We start from the raw sequence: 19,877 nt of genomic DNA on the forward strand, positions 1-19,877 counted from the left end.
TACTTTCTTGGCATGTGTTATGGGAACAGACATGATCGGTATATAGTATATACTATTTATTATTTAAGACATAATAATGAATAAGCATGACCGATGTTTATAATGCCTCTACAATTTATCCTACTTTTTGCTAGCCTCGTGACTTTACTTAACACTTTGTAGTCTTGTAAGATCATTGCTAATATTAGTTTATTTGCTACAAGATTCGATTATATTCTTTGATCATTAGATACATTTACAAATTTTATTTGCCCCCCACAGTCTTAAACAAAAGGCTGCCTTTGGCGTCAGAAACTATCCAAAGAGGAGAAGGTTTACTATAATGTTTTACTAAAAATGTCATCTTTCCATAAATACCAAATACAAGTAAACATGAAGAAGATTTTAAATCCGATCTGGACGGTACAAAAAGATTTATGTTGTCAACATCTAAACCCCCTGATTTAAATCTGGACAAAAGGATACAACACCTTCTACTACACAACAAACCATTAAATAAAGAGCATAAGTTAGTAATATATAGATTAAGAAATTGACAAAGGAAATTTTTTTTTTTTTTTTTTATAATCCGGAGGTTCCCCACTTACGCGGGTCATTCCCCCGGGCTCGGTCAGACAGCGGTCCACTTCACCCGGGAGGGTTATACCTGGGCTGAGGATAAGGCCCAACACCCAGTACCGCATTTGGTGACAGAGAAGAGGTAGTTCCCCTCCAAGTGGTTCGAATCAAGGAGTATGACCATTGGCCCCTAAGGCTCTTACCACTTGTGGTACCTCATCCCGTCAACAAAGGAAAATTTACATGGGTCAAGTATTACTTTAGATCTTAATGAAATCATGTGGAGCAGTGGAAGTTAAGTCTAACGGTGAGAAAAAAATGGGTGAATGATGATGATGGGGGGCATGAGAAGATGATGATAATCATTGCTCTTTTCTCTTATTAAAAAGACATAGATTGGCATGCTATAATGTTCGTATGACTTTCTTTTGTGTATTGTCTCAAAAGAATAACAATTCTCCAACTTATATTACATATTCTTCACCGTGATCTTTCATCTTATCAACAATAGAAATCATACTTGAATGAACTATAGAAATACAACAATTCTTAAGTCTTGGACCAGCCTTGACTATTAGAGCATCAGCAACGGCATAACTCTCAGACTCAGATGACCCAGGTAAGTGTTTATATTATTTTATTATTTTTAATTTTTGTTCAGTTAAGAAAAACAAAAAGCAAAAAGCTAATCACGTGGAACCCGCGCACAGTAATGTAACGAATTTATCGAAAGATTGATCCTTCGCTAAGGACTAAAATGGCACGTATTCTAAAATTATACGAGTCCCATAGATTATTATAATGACTTTAATACTAAGGATTTTGTTAAAAATGAGCGTTGTGGGTGGTCTTAACACCTACACCATCATATCTGATAACATAATTCTACTAGGACTAGTTAGAAATATATTCACAAAACTATAACATAATATAGTTTTTGTGCTATTTTCCCGATTTTTTTTTATCTTTTTCTAGTCAGACCGAAATCCCCCAAAGATATAATCATATGGTGTTTTTTTCTCTGATTACGCACTTACAACACACATGACACAACAGAAGCCAGAGAGAGTTAAAACACAAAGATCTGAAGTTTGCACAAAACAGCACATAGAACAAACTCTTTTGCAAAAGCGCTTTCAGTTTCTCTCTGACACGCTTCCCTATGCAGTCCCGTTGGGCCCTTCCCGGCCGCTCTTCCGCCGCGCAACCACCGTCTTCAGCCTCCGAAGATGCTCACCTACCCCTTCCATTTCCCCCTGACCCTCCTGATCCCATCCCTCCTTTTTCCCCTCACCTCTTCCCGCCTCTCGACTCTACTCCCCCCCCTACTCGCTCTGAATGTCGCAGAAATCTCTTAACTTCTTCTCCGACTAATTCAGTTATGACTAATGCCCAAAGCTCCCCTTCAACTTCAGTAATGCCAGGGGCTTCTCCTACTACTCAGTTTGGTTCTCTAGCTGAGATCAATGCCCAAATTACTGTTCCTGCTACAGGAAACCCTAACCCAACTTTTGTTTCAGCCTCAACAACTTCCTTATCTGCTCTGCAAGATGAGACTGTCCACCCATCTCCCGCGTCCATCCACCCTCAATTCATAACCATTCAACCTAACCATAACTCTCCTTTGATTTCCAATCGAGCTTCTGGAAATCCGATTTCCCTAACCCCTTCTCCGCCAGCTCTTCCTGCAAATCCCATTCCCCTACCTTCTACTACGCAAGCCCTACCCTCTCCCTCCCAACCACCACTACCTCCCAAAACCATAGAACCGTCACTAGTTGAATCTCTCCGTCTGAGGGGAGATAAGTCTCTTCAACGACTTGCACCTGTGACGATCTCTGAAACAGGTCGTCCCCGTGTGCTTATTCCAGACTCCGTTTTTGAAAAAGGTGCTGAACTTCACAGAGACTTCATCATCTGTTACTTCAATGGGCGCCCTCCACCTTTCAAGCAAATTCAAAACGTTCTTAGTCACATGTGGGGCAAGGGCAAGAAGCTTGAGATGCATAACAACCCTCTCCAGCGCTCTGTCCTAGTTAGAATTGGCAGTGATTACCTCAGACAAAAAATCCTGGAAAAAAATATTTGGTATGTTGGGGACTCGATGTTCCATACTGCTCAATGGTCTACTGCCCATTCTTCAAAAACCCCTCCACTCAACTCGATCAAGATCTGGGCTCACCTGACCGGAGTTCCTCTTGACCTGCGATACAAACAAGGCCTCAGTCTTGTTGCTGGAATGATTGGAGATCCTAAAGAAACAGATGATTTCACCTTAAATCTAGTAAGCCTAACCTTATCTCATGTAAAGGTTGAGGTGGATCTCACTGTGCCTCTTCCGAAAGTAGTTGAGTTTGAAAGGCAGAGTGGCGAAGTCGTGGAGGTACTAGTGGATTATCCTTGGCTGCCCCCGAAGTGTTCCCACTGCCAAGAGCTCGGTCATGTCATTAGGAACTGTCTACTTTACTCTCCTCCTAAGGATCCTCAGCCGCCGATGGAAAAAGTGCCTGTTGACAAATCAAAGAAAAAACACTCAGCATCGGTGCAAAAGACTCCTGCTAATGTGGCAAAAACTAAGCAGTATGTTGCTAAAAAGCCCCCTCCTCCCACTATTAACCCTCATCCCCCCTCCCTTCACTCTTCCTCCCTTCCCTCCAGCCCTTCAGCCTTCAAAACCCCTTCCTTTACTAACTCCCTCTCTATTATAAAGCCCCCAATCTCCACTGAAAGTCCTTCTGACAAGCCACTAAAGCCCTCACTTAAAAGAACCCGCTCTTCCCCTACTTTTTCACCCCCTGCCCCTCCTAAAATCTCTTATCAATCCTCTAAACCTTCCACTTCTGGTTCTCTTCCTTTGGTTTCTACCCTTCAATACCTCCAAAACTCCCCTTTCCTTGATCCAGCCACAAAGAATCCTTTTTTACCTTTACTAGTAGCGGATAGTTCTCTCCAGTCTACTGGAGACCCCACTTTTTCTTCATGATGAGTGTTAAACTCTTTTTTTGGAACCTTCGTGGTTTAAATGACCCGGAGAAGCATCGGATATTTACGGATTGACTTTTCTTAAATAAACCTATTTTTGGTGCCCTATTGGAAACACATATTAAGGAACTTTCTCTGTCCCGGTTGATGACTATTCTATGTAAGGATTGGCATTATCTATCTAACCACCTGGCAGATGATGATGGGCGGATTGTGCTTATATGGAAGGATCCAGTTAAAGTTACAGTGATCTCTCAATCATCTCAAATGATCACTTGTGAAGTTCAGCTGCCTAACTCTGCTCCTATCATCTACTCTGCCATTTATGCATCTAATCTTGTTGAGGAAAGAACAGACCTATGGGTTGAGCTCATTAACCAGCACTCTACTCTTGGGCTTGACTCACGGCCTTGGATAATAGGTGGCGACTTCAATCAAATCCTGTTTCCCCATGACCACTCCTCCTTCTGTCACAGTAGACATTCTCCTCAGATGTTTCGCTTCCGTGATTGTCTGCTTCAAATGGGCGTCTTTGATCTTAGGCACTACGGACCTGTCCACACTTGGACAAACAAATGTGATATGTCTCCTGTTGCAAAGAAACTAGACAGATGCTTGGTGAATAGCGAATGTCTTACAAGTTATCCTAATGCCACTGCCTCCTTCCTTCCCCCAGCCCCATCTGACCACGCCCCCTGCATCATTGACCTTGCTTTCCATCTCCCTAAAGCCGGAACCCAACCTTTCTGTTTCCTGAACTACCTAACCAAACACCCGAGGTTTTTGGAGGTTGTCACAGACGCTTGGTTGCTCGCCGGAAGTGTGTCTCTGGACCTGGCGTCACTGTGTTGGAAGCTAAAAAACATCAAAACTACTCTCAAAACACTCAATAAAGAAAATTTTTCAAATATCCAACAAAGAGTGGCTAAAACTTACCGTTTGTTACAACATGCGCAGGTACAGGCCCTATCGGATCCAACTCCACTAACCTTTGCGGAAGAGCAAGACCTGAACCTGAAATGGAATTTTTTAAGACAAATAGAGTGCTTCTACTTGCAAAAATCAAGAATCAACTGGTTGAAAGAGGGTGACCTAAATACTACATATTTTCACCGTATCTGCCAAGTGAGGGCAAGCTTCAATGCCATACGATCATTCCTCCTCTTGTCTGGTGTCACCATAACTGATCCCCTTCAGATGAGCGCTTACGCTATATCACATTTCAAGGCGGTTCTCGGTCCCGATACACTACCGGCGCGCTGGGCCTCTCCAATGGAGTGGTTTCATGCTCTCACGCCCTTCAGATGCACTCAGGAGCAAGCTCTTCCCATTCTCTTGATGCCCACTGCTGACGAAATAACTAAGCTCATGTTCTGCCTCAACCCGAACAAAGCTCCGGGGCCTGATGGATTGACCTCTGGCTTCTTCAATGCTTCCTGGTCACTACTTGGGAATGAATGTATCGTCTCGATCCAGCGGTTCTTCAACTCTGGTTTCCTGCCAAAATCAACCAATTCAACGATCCTTTCTTTAGTCCCCAAATTCACGGGCGCTTCTAAGATAACTGATTACAGGCCTATTTCATGTCTAAATACCCTGTATAAGGTTATTTCAAGGTTACTAGTGAAGCGTCTGAAGCCAATTCTACATCAACTAATCTTGCCTAATCAAACCGCGTTTGTTGAGGACAGATTACTGGTAGAAAATACTGTACTGGCTAGTGAACTCGTAAATGGCTATCACAAGAACAGAGGGACTAAAAGAATTACCATCAAGGTCGATATAGCCAAGGCGTTTGACACCTTATCATGGGATTTCTTGTTTGAAGCGCTGGAGAGTCTCCACCTCCCTGCTCCGTTCATCAGGCTGCTGAGATCCTGTATCTGCACAACAACTTTCACGATAGGTTATAATGGGACGGTCAATGGGTTTTTCAAAGGAAGGAGAGGATTAAGACAGGGAGACCCACTGTCTCCCTACTTATTTGTCATAGCTATGAACTACCTATCACTGATGTTAGACAAAGAAGCTCGGTCTGGAAACTTACCATACCATCATCACTGCCATAAGACAAGGCTGACGCATCTTTCCTTCGCTGACGATCTTCTGATTTTCATCGATGGGTCCCTAGAGTCTGTCCAAAGAGTGCTCCAGATCCTGCATGATTTTGAGAAAAGATCAGGACTTGCGGTCAGCTTACAAAAGTCTAGCTTCTTTGCATCTGGTGTCTCGGAACAAGAAATTGCAACCATCCAAGCTTCTACAGGAATGCCATGTGGGAGCTTACCTATGAGATACCTTGGCGTCCCCCTCTGTACTAAAAAACTGAACCTGCAGAACTGCGAACCTCTTCTTCAGCAGATCAAACAGCGCCTATCTTCGTGGTCTGTCAAAGCTCTATCATTCGCGGGTCGTTTGCTCCTGATAAAAACAGTGATCTCTGGAGTCTCGACCTTCTGGTGCTCCAGCTTCATCCTGCCAAAGGCGTGTATAAGGAGAATTAACTCTCTATGTAGCCAATTCTTATGGAATGGTAACATTGAGGGACATCACACAACAAGGGTTAGTTGGGAGACGGTGATACTTACCAAAGAACAGGGAGGGCTTGGTGTTAAAGATCTCTGTAGCTGGAATCTTGCTTGCATTTTAAAGCTTGTCTGGATGCTATTCTTTCGCCCTGACTCTGTCTGGGTTTGTTGGTTCAAAGAGTTCATACTCAGAGGTGACCTGTCTAATTATTGGACTATAAAGAAAAGTGCTACTCACTCTTGGCTGGTGAATAAAATGATCAAAGCTCGGGATCTCATTTATCCACTGCTAAAGCGACGGGTTGGCAATGGGGAAACAACAAGGTTTTGGTTTGACAACTGGTCGCCATTGAGTAATATTCACTCTCTGCTTAATGCTAGCACTTCTAGGCTTGGTATCCCAGAAACGGCAACTGTTGCATCTCTCTTCGTTTCTGGCCACTGGCGCATTCCTCCTGCGCGCACAGATGATCAATTAGCCTTGCAGGTTCATCTAACTACAGTGGTGTTATCAGATGAGATGGATTACTACGAATGGGAAATGGATGGAAAGATTAGACAAAGGTATAGCACTGGAGAGATGTACACTTATCTGCAAGGTCCCAGGCCCTTAGTCTCATGGTCAAAGGTTGTCTGGTGCTCTTACGGAATCCTTCGTCAGAGTTTCCTCACTTGGCTGGTTGTGTTGGACCGATGCCCTACTAGAGACAGGTTAAACAGATGGGGTCTTAATGTTGATCCATTGTGCTTACTCTGTAACAGGGAAAATGAGAGCAGGAATCACCTTTTCTTCGACTGTGGGTTCAGTGCTGTGATTTGGAGTCGGATAGCGGCAAGATGTGATCTCCAAATTCAACCTTCTTGGGAAGACACTCTGTATCAACTTCATCACCTCCGATCAAATCGCGACCTCGCCCGTCTCACGCTACTTACGACGCAATCAACTATCTATTGGATTTGGTCTGAGCGAAACAACAGACTCCATAATCGCACCTTCAAATCTCCGGACGCCATCATCTCGATGATTGATAAGCAGATTCGCAATAGACTGCAGAGCCTCCGCCATTCAAACCCGCGAGCCTCCTCTGCAATGACCCAGCTTTGGTTTCTTCGTTCGTGATCATCGCCTGCGGAGTAAACTAAAACGCTAAAACGACAATCTTTTCTTTCATCTTTCACTCACCGCTTCAACTTCTTCAACATTTGGGCTGTGGACTGGGGAATCTCAAATGGGCTAGGAAAATCAACTTGGGCTTAAGTTCTGTTATATGTGTTTCTCTTTTTGGGCAATTACTGGATTTATCTCTTAACAAACTGTAGCCTTTGGATTAGTATGTATTTTTTCTTCTTCTTTTGCATTTTAATTAAGAAAGCCGGTTTACCAAAAAAAAACAAACTCTTTTGCTTCTTCTCCTTTAAATTATCCACATTCGTCATCTGTTAATATTAACTTTTACATATAATTCCCTGAGAACCAAAATATGAAGAGCAACTTAGAATCTTGAACAGAAAGAAACCTTGCTAAAACTTGGTCCATTTAGCCTGGTGTGGTGGGTTTATAACTGTAACCAGAAGCTTCTTCTTTTGATTGCCAAAATTTGTACAGTTCTAAATATGGCAAAGCGTAATCTTTTGTAAACCTAATCCCTAAAGGTGATTTCTAAATTATTTCATGGTACTAACAACTAAGCTACAAACTACAAAGTTATAACCTTCTCTCATATAACGTTACGAAACGAAAACTCTGTTTCCAACATACAAGCATCTAATCTCAACCCTCATCCAGTTGAGTCAATCTAGTTGCCACATATCTAAGACGAGATCCACAGACCACAGTTTAGTTTCAGTGCCTGGGGACGAGACCTTCTCTCAGAGCCATTTCGTAGAGACCAATGCTCACAAGGACCTTAGCATCAGCTGTTTTGCGCCAGAGCTCTCTGTACGGGACTAGTCGGACTTTGATAAACTCGCCATGTTCGCGGAGTCCTGTCTCTTTACCTTGTAGCTGTCTGATTGTCTCTTGTTCCACTCGAAGTCTGTAGAGAAACACACTCATCTCTTCATCACAGCCACCCTGAACCAAGTGATAAAAAACAATTTAATCAGAATCCAAGCACAGTCTTACGACTACAAGGACTAAGAAAGACTATAAAGTGGTATCCTAAGAAAATGGAAGATGAAGATGGCTTACAGGAGAAGGGAAGATCCGGTGGCCTGTAGATGGGTCAAGGAAAGCAGTGAGATCAACCATGTCTTCTTTCTTCAATTTTATACCAATCTCCTCTTCGACCTAACGAAGCAAAAGTTTGTCATGTAAGAAAAACACAGAGTCCAAGAGACTGTCAATTACGCTATTTCATTTGCATTTGCATTGTTTCAACTCTAAACTTGTCTAGTTTCTTCTACTTACACATAGATCAGAAGAACATTAAGGTATGTTTGGCATTATAAAATCGATAGTAAAGAGAAGAGAAGAGAAGAGAGAGAGGGAGGTGACCTCACGAACAGCAGTACCAACAAAATCACCTTCATCATCATCCAACATCCCAGCAGGTAATTCCAGCACAACCTTCCCTGTAGGAACCCTAACCTTTAAATTAAAAAAAAAAAAAAAAAAAAAACCGTAACCACAACCTTTCCGAAATCAGAAAGCAAAATGACACACAAAAGATAATACCTGCTCGGTGAGAACAGCGTAAGTCTCACCATCATCAGACTCCAAGAGAATGAGGACAGCTACAGCTGGTCCTCTTGCAAATACAATACCTGGAACCTAATAGGTGTCTTAGATTAGAAACAAACACGAAACAACAAGAGTACAATGGTCGAATACAGATACAAGAAGATGATTGATTAGATAGAGAGATACCTTGTGACCAGATTCTTTGTCCAAAATATCGGCTTTAAATTTAAGAAAGCCAATTCGTGTGCCAAACATATCAACTCCCTAAACCAAGAGATAAGAGCTGTTACCCTCATTACTTCTTAAGCCTAAACAACTAATCTATACCTGAATGATAACTTGCTTCAGTGTCATTGTCCCGTCAGCTAAAATTCCATTCTCTGATTCCAAGTTTCTTAGCCAATTCTTGAACAAGGACGAATCTATCGCGTTTCTACAATAAAACATTTAATTCTCAAGACAAGAATCTACCCATTTCTAGAGAGAGAGAGAGAGATGAACACTCGACTCGCCTGAAATCAGAGGAAGAGACACCCGCGGCTGCAGCGACATTCACAGGATCGGTGGGTTGCTTCCGAAGCGTGATGGAGTGAGTGAGAGAGGAAGAAGAAGAAGAAGAAGAAGACATTTTGCAGCGTAGCAGAAGCTTCGCGTGGTGAAGACGATGCAGAGCGCGTGAGGGACAGGCGAGAAACAACAACCGTGCGGGAAGGGTAAAGCCAGACATCGAGAGATGACACGAAAGGGAAGAGTAATCGTCTTACACATGTCGAAATGCTTGTTAGTGTAAGAAGGCTTTAATGGGCTTTTGTTGGGCTACAAAACTATATCAAAATTAACTAAAACGTTTATATATTTGTTATAAGAAAGTAGTACAACAAGGTTTCGTGGTGTAGTTGGTTATCACGTCAGTTTAACACGCTGAAGGTCTCCAGTTCGAACCTGGACGAAGCCATATTCTTTTTTGTTTTTCAACCTGAATTTACCGTCTCCATCACATAAATCTCTGCGCCATACGTTTTTACATTATAAAAATATACGCAGCAGAAGACTCATTCATGTTTAGAAATTTCTATTTTGTATTTTCATTCATATGAAGAACTGAGAGAGTATCCCCCACCAATATACAATTCCATTTGCCCAAAAACCCTAAATTAAACCGACCATACTGTCACAAACACACATCCCCCTGATTGACATATTCTTCTTCACAATATGTTAGCTTTCGTTTTGGGTAAAATACTTGCAACTCTAAGCAAAAACCATGTCTTGTTAGTTTTAGTTTGCATCCGGCTGCTTCTAGCTTTACCTCCTAGTGGTCCATATACCGCGTTGTGTTCTCTGCAATGATGTTGTACTAAAGTATTAGAGTCAAAATAATCAAAGAAACCATGATTGAGAAGTCTTGAATCACTTATAGCTTACTTCATTCCCTGCTTGAAAAGAGTTCAGTCTATTTTCCTTGGAGCCCTTATGCCAAGAAACAAAAAGATTGTAAAAACTCAATATGGTGGTTTCATAAGATTAGGAAAGAAAGACAAATGAAATGATTAGTTCACAAGGTGCATGCAACCTTTACTTGTTCAGGCTGAGGGGATCTTAACCGAGATCCATTGTTCGGCTGGAGCTCCGGTTTTATAGAGAGCTGTAAGTTTAAACCTTTGTTAAAGCAAAAAGTTCTTGGGAGAAACTAATGAGTATGATGCTCTCTGAATTATTACTATATACCTTACTGAAAAGGTCTGTTGGCAAATCTTGTTGAACCTTCTTTTGCGAGCGAAAGCTAAACGTCTTAGTTTGAACCTAAAGCATATATTTTGAGTCCGTTGAAAGGAACATGTAGACACCCAAGTGTGAAGATCAATCTATAGACTACTTACCACCGGAGCTGTAGTTTCTCGCTTGCTTTTTCTGAAAATGTCAGTGTCTCTACTACTTGAAACTATCTGTTAATAAGAATCAAAACAGATAATGAGTGATATGAAAAGTTTGAAGCAAGCAGATACAACCGTAAGTAATTAAAAAAAAAAACAGTATACCTTATTGTCAAGAGGACGAACCTTGAAAATGTGTTTTCTATCATCATCCTTAGGTATATCTTCAGCTCTTTGTCTGTTTAAAAAAGTTTAACCCCGCAGAATCATTACAAGAGTAAGAAAGCAAGATACACTTTTATGATTGAATAAGTGGTAGTAGGGTACCTTCTTGGTTCCCTGTTAACACCGTCAAGAAAAGCTTTGGTATCAGGCTTATATGATCCCTGTCAAAAAGAAAGATTCATTCCTCTTTCATCAGCAGTTTGAGACTGATTTGAATTGTCTAGATGAAAGATGAATATCTTGTAAGCATGATATGACATCCAGTAAGTTCAGTTGATGTATAACCTTATGATGATTATTCCCTGTTGATACTGCTGATGAATGATGCATAGCTCTCTCTGAGGTCTTCAAGTGAAATTCCTGATAATATAAATATAATATAAAGAATTAACTGATAAGCCTGTAAAACATGGGAGTAACACCTGCACAGTTTTAGTTTCTAATGCTTACTTGAAATTCTGGTAGTTTAGGAGTGCTCTTCTTCCGAATCGGCAATGATGGAGCCTCAAATATCTACAGACAAACAACACATTCTTGAGCTTAGGACACCAATAACTAAAATGATATCTATGGTTTTCTTTTTTTATTTGGAAATCAGCATATACTAACTTTTCGGTTGAAGGGGCGTGCTTTGAATCTATATACTGATGTTGCGTCCTGTTCCAACTTAGCATCATCCTTGTGCCTGAAATGAATCATTGGTCCAAAGAGCATGTAAGGTGAGACCTTTACAATGCAAAAAAAAAAAAAAAAAATAAGTAACTGTCAGCCAATATCTATAGGCATTTTTACCGTGTCCTATTTGCTCTATGTGATGTTGCAAAATCAGGCTCATGTGGGACAGTAATCTTTGTCCTCCCATGTTGTAAGTTTCTCTCATGAGTTCTGTCCTGTAAAAACCATATATATCAACCCCCGATTAAACGATTCACAACTCACTGCCTGCTCTCTTCAAACAAGAAGTTTGAATTACTCGTATGTTTCCAGGAATCAGGAGTACTCAAGCAACAGATAGCAACCTTCTTGACTACTGCCTTGTGGACTAAATTCATCTCCTGTGTCGTTTCAGCAACCTAAAAAAGAGTAAAAATAGAATTTATTTGAGGTCAAAGTTGAGTAAAAAAAAATATTTAGAACTACTAAACACTCTACCTTACGAAGTAGACCTCCATCAAGCTTCTGTCTTTTAGAAGCTTGTACTTCAGAAGGAAACAAGCCTTTCTCCTTAGTTTTATCCACTTGCATACGGACTCTAGAATATCAACAAAAATTAGTAAAAAAAAATTCATCCAATTAAATTCGACAGAAGAAAAAAATACCAAGAGAGATATGATTCTCAATAATAATCACACCTGGAATTATCTAGTTTAGCCAATTGGCTAGCAGTGGGCTTCATCAATGTTGAGCTTCTTGGTATCTGCCTAGTACTTGACTTCGTTCTGCATTTTACTTTATCATTGTGTATGTGATTGCTAACCGTTGGTCCTGGTAAAAAAGGTAGAGAAAGTGAGATTTTGCACATAAAGCAAAAAGGACTAAACAATTAAAAGTAGCAGCTATAATAATGTATTGATCAACCAAAATAAGATAGTAAAAGTGATATACCTTTATGCAAAGACTCATTTGGAACATTCTTTAATTCACCACCCCTTTGAATGAAGTTAAAAACTCCAGACTTCATTTCATTTGCTGAGAAATAAAAAAAAAAGAAACAAGATCCAAGTCACATCAAAGCATTAACTTGTAAGCACTTCAACAAAACCAGTTTAAAAGGTAATGAAAGCAAGGCATCATATTAATTCTCACCTGTTTCATTCACATCTGTGGCTACACAATGAGAGGTATCTATGTCGCTTTCTCGAACATCTTCTGTAACTTCAACATCTTCAGATTTCAACAAAGGCTCGGTCTTTTCATTAGAAACCTCTTCTCTCATCATTAACAGTTTGATTGCAAAAGCTAAGAAACACACACCCACAAATCAATTTTTTTCAAAAAAAAATTATACAATTAACAATCACATTGATGAATGATTAGACTTCAATTAAAGTCCTAAACTTTGCAGTTTAAGAAGACAAAACAGTACTCACGAGAGGGTGGGTAAGACTGAGCGGTTTCGAACCAGAGTTCAGCAACACGAGACTCCAAAGAAGACTCCTCCCGAGTGAAATCGCACCAGCGAGCAGCATCAAACTCGTACTCCAAATCGATTTCAGTTACTTCGAACACCATTGGCTCATCTGTCTCCATATCTTCATCTGTATCCGTCTCTGTCTCCGTCTCCGTCTCCGTATCTCTCTCTACAACCTCCATCATCGTCACTGTTTGTGCTAGATACTACTTCGCGTGAACTCACGACACTAACCCGTTAAGACCAAAAAAAAAACCCTAGTTTGTGTTCGTAAAAACTCAGAGATTTTTCACAATCATTTTTGAGAGATGATGAGAGGAGAAGAATTGCAGAGAAAGGAAATAAACGTCACAATTTTTCTTTCACTGTTTTAATTATAAAGCGACAAAACGGCATAAAAATTTTATTTTGGTTTTGTACAAAACGACACCGTTGCATAAGCGTGCAGCTTCCCTTACGTCGTGTCTTCGGATTATTTATGTAACAGAGGTTTTGAATTTGATTGGACTGTTGAGAAGGGAGTCGTGTAAAAGACTAGAGTACCCCTATATCAACAGGGAGTATCCAGGGGTCTTTCCGTAGTTTAAGAGGACATGACGTCAGGCTTCGGGCTACGAGTTTCTTTGTTCTGTCTGAAATTTTCGGCGGGGAATTTCGATTTGTGGATAAAACTTCGATTCGGTCACCTTTGTCCCGTTTGACTTGTCTCCATCCTTTATGTAAATAAAATAAAATAAAATCTCTATTTTCCAATTAGTGTTGTTATAAATATGGTAATAATCTAGTCTTTGATTATTTGTTTCCTTTTTATAAGAAACAAATTAAGACTTTCTCTCTTTGTGCATGTCATTTATATTTTTGTTCGTTGTATCTTTCTTTTGACAAAAAAATTGTTTTTTGTATCTTCCAATGTGACTTTTTATTTCGCAAAGAAAGGAGACAATAAAGATATAATTTTAATTTAGGAAAATGATTATTAGCTAAATTGCTATGTTTTGTTAGCAATAAATTATAACTTTTTCTCTTCATACATATCATACATTGTTGTTCATTGTATTTAGCCGTGGTCACAAATCAAATGTTCAGAATTTTACAAGTATTTATGATCCGATTTCTTTCGTTAAAATAATTAATTATCTAATCTGATTTGATCTATATCTATTTGGGTATTTGATGTCTCAATATTTGACTTTTAATATTTTTAATTGGATATCGATTCATTCCGTACAAATAAATAAAAACAAATAAAAATCCAAAATAATATAAAATAATAATATTTTATTACAAAAATAAATATTTATTTACTTACTACAATTCTAATAACTTAAATTGTCAATTTCAAAATAAAAATATTGTAAAACTTAATTTATATATAATTATTTAAATATATGTATATATGCATACAACAAATTGAATTGGATAACTATTTCTAAAAATACTAGTATTTATGATTTGATTCGTTTTTTATGGATATTGGATATTAGTATTTGTTTTTATATGTATATATAGTTATAAATTTACAGTTCAAATTGAATTAAAATTTACAGATATTTTTTCTTACCCCTATGTTGTTGTATCTTTGAATATATATGATTGTTTGTTTCGCAAAGAAAAAAGCATATTTTAATTTAGGCAAATGATGATTATTGATTAGCGAAATTGCTATGTCCGGTTAGAAACAAATTAGAATATTCTCTCTTTGTGCATGTCATATATTTTTATTCTTTGTATCTTCGAATATGATTGTTTGTTTTGCAAAAAAAAACCCTCTCTATATTAATAGATAAATATTTAAAAAGTTATAACATGTAGTTTATACTAATTAAAAAATGTCCTTTTGAATTGTCACATAATTGAAATGCTAATTTTGCTTTTGGCGGCTTGATAATCAATTGAAAATTTTGTTAGTACAAAACTAAACTGCTAGATAATATTATATTATATTATATAGTATCTATATTATGAAAACTGAAGTACAAATGAGAACTGTTTGAAAACATGGATAACAATATAAATGAGAATTGTTTAGAAACATGGATACCAGTACAAAATAATACTTGCCTATTTTAAGTGATTTTTTACAGATTTTCATTATATTTTTAATCAATTCTAACCATTGCATTTATTATCTTTACTAAATAATTTGACATCATTTATTACAACATTACAAAACAAAACTTATTTGTTTTCAATTTTTTATTTTATCTTTTACACTCATTTTCTCACTTTTTAATTAGTTCATTAATTATATTTTCTATGATATTTGACAACATTTATTTTACATTGTAACTATAAAATTACTTCATTTGTGACAAGAATTCAAAATGATTAACAAATTATTTTTTTATTTGTTCAGTTAAACATAGACATTCGGATAACTGTTCAGCTACAAGTTATTTCTTTTGGGTATTAAGTTTTTTGAGTTTTGAAATTAGACTTCATTCGAGTATTATAAAATTTTATGTGGGTTTTAAATATGATCTTTCCAAGTCGAGATGAATTCAGTTTTAACATAAATAAACTTAAAAATATCCAAAACTAATGTATCTGACGTCGGTTCAGATATTTGTATAAAAAGTAATGATATTAACCAGTTCGTATATTTTGAATTCAGATTAAATTTTACTTAAAAACATCCAAATAACCAAAAATAATCAAATTACCCTAGCTATTGATTCGGGTTCTATTCTAATGTATATAAATCTAAAAATATTCAAACAACTAATTTATTATGACACATATAAATATATAATACTAATCATGAAAAACAAATAGAGTTTTATATAAATGTAGAAATTAACACTGCATGGGTGTGCCGGTCATTCTCTAGTGTCTATTATAAACCATTCATTTATCAAATTGAAAATTATTATCTATTATTTCCTTAAATAAAATCTATGAAAGTACCTAATGTGGTTAAAATATATATATAGCAATTAATGATTTTAAATAATAAATATTTGCTAACAATCTGTATATTTTCTATCTTCCACTTTGACTGTTGGGTATATTCGATAAAAACGTTTTAAAATAAATTTAATTTAAATATTTATTTATATTTATATATTTATATATTTATATAGTTAGGAAAAAGATAATTCAAAATAGATTTTTAATGTAGGGTCGTGGTTGGTTAAATTTCCATTAGAAAATATAATTAAATTTGAACCGAATACTTGTAACTTTGTGGTAAAATGTTCACGATTGTGAATTTCATCACCTAGATTCGAATCCTGACCACTGTTAATTAAAATGAGATGAAAAAATTGATTCTTATGAATTTCTTTGGCGGGCTCCTGACTTAGTTTCAGTAAACAGTTATCAAGCGATAGTCAAATTTCTTTTGAGAGCATACGGATACCAGATCATAAAAATATACCATGACTCGCCTACGTCCGTTCGGAGGATTTATGCATAGATGATCTCAAATTTTCGTAAATTTTAAGCCGTAAAATTAACCTCCTTTCATAATATAAGTTATAATCTGGTGGTAATAAATAAATTTTTATCGGTTCTAATCAAAATTACAAAAGAAAAAACAAAACTACCATTTGTATTTAGTGTTGGTGATTATATTGTAAAATTATTTGTAAACTATGCAAATGTTTTAAACTTTCCCCTATGTTATTAATTACGATTTTAAATACTTCTAAGTTCTGAATATCTTCATCACTAAAGTTTTCAAAAAATGTATATATATATATATATATATATATATATATATATATCTTCATCACTAAATTGTATAAATATTTATTTAATGTTTGTTTGTTTGATAACACATGTATGGTTTGCTCTGCAGAGGTCGTTCAACCTTAAAAACAAATACGGATATATGAAACTTTCTAAATTCGAGCTATTCGAGCTACGCTTCTTTAAAATAAAATAAAAAAATAAAAAAAATCTAGCTATAGTTCAACTTCAAGAAGATTCAAAATACACGTGCAACTCAATATGTTAGTCCGTAAGATATTGATTATTTACAAATGGATATATGCGTAACGGTTTACAGTATTTAAAATCATTTCAATTCTTGAAACTGAATTTGAATGTGTTATTATTCCTGTGTGAGAACATGTGTTTCAGCAAATGACAAAATGACATTGATAGACATTAATGAGCAATGGATTTTATTCGCATGAAAGACACATAGACTCGCTGTTGAAAGTGGTACCAACTACCAACAAGTCTGAAGCATTTTCATGACTAAAAAATAAGAAAGTCAGAAGCATGTTATTAATGAGATAACTATGATATGGTTTAGATAAGTCCTACTTAGCTTATGATAATGATGTAAAGTGTTTTGGTCCTTATCGTATTAGGACATGCTAGCTTGTATAAATAGAGGCGATTTGCTTCATGAATCAATAACACAGAATACTCTTTTACATTATAAACTTATTTCATAGTATCAGAGCATAAGATCCGAAAACCCTAATTTTTTAACGACGTTTCTTGTTAGTCAAGAAACATGGTCGAAACTACATCTTCTGCTTCATCTACTATAGTTCCTGCAACACCTGCAGATCTAACTACTTCTTCTCCTTATTATCTACATCCATCTGATAATCCCGGTTCTCTTATTACTTCTGTCTCGCTGCAAGGAGACAACTACACCGAGTGGTCTACAGAATTATCAAATTCTCTACAAGCAAAACGGAAACTTGGGTTCATCGATGGCACTATTCCCAAACCATCAACCGAACCTGAGCTTTCTCGTTGGCTTACTACCAATTCAATGCTTGTAGGATGGATCTGCACGTCTATTGATCTTAAGATTCGATCTACGGTATCCTTTGTTCCCGAGGCATATAAACTTTGGGAAAGTCTCAAGCGTAGATTCTCTGTTTCAAACGGGATCCGAACTCATCAACTCCGGGATGCAATTGGTAATTGCAAACAGAATGGTCAGACTGTTATTGACTACTATGGACGCCTAACTAAACTATGGGAAGAGCTAGACAACGTCAAAACAACTCGATCTTGTGTCTGTGCGGCTGCATCTGATATTGAGAAAGAAAGGGAAGAGATCCGCGTACATCAGTTCTTGTTTGGCCTTGATGAATCACGATTCCGCACTATTCGTTCACAGATCATTGGAGAAGACCCATTACCTGACATCAACAACGTCTACTCCCGAGTTATTCGAGAGGAACAGCATAACAATACAGCTCGTTCTACCGAACTCAAGACAGAGGCTATTGGTTTCTTTGTTCAGACAGCTCCATCTACTTCCGATTCCCAACAGTCTGCAGCTGCTTTAACCCGGTTTCGTGATCCTAATAGAACATGTACACATTGCTCTCAGAAAGGACACGACAACACAGAGTGTTTTCAACTCCATGGTTACCCAGAATGGTGGTACGAGCAACAAAAGACAACCGCTAATACAGGAGGATCTAGTCAACGTGTTGGACGTGGTGGCCGGTTCTCAAACTCATCGAACAGAGGACGCGGTCGCTTCAACTCTGCGAGAGCTCTTTCCAACAACACGACTAGTGCCCCTTCGCAATCATCTCTCAACAATGACCAGATAGCTCAACTCATTCAGCTTCTTCAAACATCTCGGGCTCCTAATATCTCTACGGAAAGAATGTCGGGTAAACCAATGTTAACTGACGTTATTATAGATACAGGCGCTTCTCACCACATGACATGGAACTTAGCTCTTCTGAGCAATGTCACCGACATCATTCCTTCTTCTGTAAAGTTTCCTGATGGGAGTGCGTCTAGTGCGACGAAAAAGGGCACTCTTGTGCTCAGTCGAGACTATTACTTACAAGACGTCTTATATATTCCTGACTTTACATGCACCTTGATCTTTGTATCTCGCTTGCTAAAGCAGACAGGTTGCATAGCCATATTTACTGTTACCCTCTGTGTCTTGCAGGACCGTTTTACGAAGACCCTGATTGGAACGGGTGAAGAACGTGAGGGAGTTTATTATTTTACGGGAGTCACGGCTGCACGTGTTCATCGCGCTGAGTACAAGAATGCTTCTACTTCAGAACTGTGGCATATGAGGCTTGGACACCCATCTTTTCGTGTTTTATCTTCTTTGCCGATTCTAGATAAATTATGTTTTGATTCTGAACAAGCAAAGTCTTGTGAGATTTGTTTTAAGGCTAAACAGACCCGTTCTAGTTTTCCTGAGAGTTTAAATAAAGCTTCTGCACCTTTTGATTTGATACATTGTGATGTATGGGGACCATATCGAACTCCATCCTCTTGTGGAGCAAAATACTTTCTCACCATTGTTGACGAGTTTTCTCGTGCTGTATGGGTTTATCTGATGTTGGAAAAGTCGGAAGTTTCAGGCTTGCTTAAGAACTTCTTTTCTCTCTGCGAAAAACAATTCCGCAAACCAGTTCGGCAAATTCGATCTGATAATGGCTCCGAGTTTATGGTCCTCTCTGCCTATTTTAAACAGCAAGGAGTTATTCATCAGACGTCATGCGTTGACACACCACAACAGAATGGTCGTGTGGAACGGAAACACCGACATATTTTGAACATTGCACGTGCCTGCTTGTTTCAGGCTCGCTTGCCCTCCACGTTTTGGGGTCAAAGCATTCTTACCGCAGCACACCTAATCAACTATACTCCATCTCAGGTCCTTCACGGCAAGACGCCCTATGAACTGTTCTTTGGAAAGAAACCAGACTTGGATCAGTTACGAGTTTTTGGGTGCCTCTGTTATGCTCACCGCAAAGCACGTGACAAAGATAAGTTTGGTGATCGGAGTCGACGATGCATTTTTGTAGGATATCCCTATGGCAAGAAGCCGTGGTCTCTGTATGATCTTGATGCTAGGGAATTCTTCGAAAGTCGGGATGTCGTGTTTTCTGAATCCAAGTTTCAAGGAGTTGAAACCGATGACTATGTTCCCCCGCTTC

At 38.1% G+C, this 19,877-nt stretch overlaps 2 protein-coding genes, 1 long non-coding RNA gene and 1 other non-coding gene across 7 annotated transcripts; 1 reads left to right on the top strand and 3 right to left on the bottom strand.

Moving 5' to 3' along the window:
• Positions 1–1,553: 1,553 nt before the first annotated feature.
• Positions 1,554–3,885, bottom strand: LOC130499457 (uncharacterized). The gene is made up of 4 exons (XR_008938326.1): positions 3,483–3,885; positions 2,854–3,065; positions 2,615–2,761; positions 1,554–2,501 (listed from the first exon to the last, which is right to left on the bottom strand). It is a non-coding gene; the product is annotated as an uncharacterized LOC130499457 (long non-coding RNA).
• Positions 3,886–7,766: 3,881 nt separating this feature from the next.
• LOC108825631 (nudix hydrolase 14, chloroplastic) lies at positions 7,767–9,505 on the bottom strand. Its single transcript, XM_018598959.2, has 7 exons — positions 9,264–9,505; positions 9,079–9,184; positions 8,938–9,015; positions 8,746–8,841; positions 8,566–8,658; positions 8,260–8,358; positions 7,767–8,142 (listed from the first exon to the last, which is right to left on the bottom strand). Exons 1-7 carry the CDS (start codon positions 9,476–9,478, stop codon positions 7,912–7,914), a joined length of 918 nt encoding a protein of 305 aa, XP_018454461.2. The 5' UTR covers positions 9,479–9,505; the 3' UTR covers positions 7,767–7,911.
• Positions 9,506–9,632: 127 nt separating this feature from the next.
• Positions 9,633–9,706, top strand: TRNAV-AAC (transfer RNA valine (anticodon AAC)). Its single transcript has one exon. It is a non-coding gene; the product is annotated as a tRNA-Val (tRNA).
• A 104-nt stretch (positions 9,707–9,810) lies between these two features.
• LOC108825939 (protein TPX2) lies at positions 9,811–13,340 on the bottom strand. 4 transcript variants are annotated; one of them, XM_018599307.2, is made up of 17 exons: positions 12,941–13,340; positions 12,657–12,809; positions 12,456–12,539; positions 12,203–12,335; positions 12,003–12,102; positions 11,870–11,923; positions 11,643–11,740; positions 11,460–11,535; positions 11,301–11,363; positions 11,136–11,210; positions 10,953–11,011; positions 10,791–10,863; positions 10,632–10,697; positions 10,480–10,554; positions 10,331–10,396; positions 10,177–10,221; positions 9,811–10,092 (listed from the first exon to the last, which is right to left on the bottom strand). In XM_018599307.2, the coding sequence occupies exons 1-17, from the start codon at positions 13,164–13,166 to the stop codon at positions 10,057–10,059; spliced, it is 1,482 nt and encodes a 493-aa protein (XP_018454809.1). In that variant the 5' UTR covers positions 13,167–13,340; the 3' UTR covers positions 9,811–10,056. The 4 variants fall into 4 exon arrangements, with proteins under 4 accessions (XP_018454809.1, XP_056851328.1, XP_056851329.1 ...); XM_056995348.1 differs by having other exon boundaries at positions 10,325–10,396; positions 12,003–12,104; positions 12,208–12,335; positions 12,941–13,339; XM_056995349.1 differs by having other exon boundaries at positions 10,325–10,396; positions 10,632–10,688; positions 12,941–13,338.
• Between the last annotated feature and the right edge of the window lie 6,537 nt (positions 13,341–19,877).

The sequence above is a fragment of the Raphanus sativus genome, chromosome 9, assembly GCF_000801105.2.
Source record: "Raphanus sativus cultivar WK10039 chromosome 9, ASM80110v3, whole genome shotgun sequence".
In the NCBI taxonomy this organism is placed as follows: Eukaryota; Viridiplantae; Streptophyta; class Magnoliopsida; order Brassicales; family Brassicaceae; genus Raphanus; species Raphanus sativus.

What these genes read in the sequence shown, in the direction of transcription:
- LOC108825939 (XM_018599306.2), bottom strand. Translation starts at nt 13,166, where the DNA reads ATGATGGAGGTTGTAGAGAGAGATACGGAGACGGAGACGGAGACAGAG. An exon ending in AAATGAGTCTTTGCATAAAG is followed by an intron (nt 12,336 to 12,455) that starts GTATATCACTTT and finishes CTTTTTTACCAG; the next exon opens with GACCAACGGTTAGCAATCAC. An exon ending in GAGAAACTACAGCTCCGGTG is followed by an intron (nt 10,555 to 10,631) that starts GTAAGTAGTCTA and finishes TATATGCTTTAG; the next exon opens with GTTCAAACTAAGACGTTTAG.
- LOC108825631 (XM_018598959.2), bottom strand. Translation starts at nt 9,478, where the DNA reads ATGTCTGGCTTTACCCTTCCCGCACGGTTGTTGTTTCTCGCCTGTCCC. An exon ending in GTCTCTTCCTCTGATTTCAG is followed by an intron (nt 9,185 to 9,263) that starts GCGAGTCGAGTG and finishes GTTTTATTGTAG; the next exon opens with AAACGCGATAGATTCGTCCT. An exon ending in ACAAAGAATCTGGTCACAAG is followed by an intron (nt 8,842 to 8,937) that starts GTATCTCTCTAT and finishes GACACCTATTAG; the next exon opens with GTTCCAGGTATTGTATTTGC.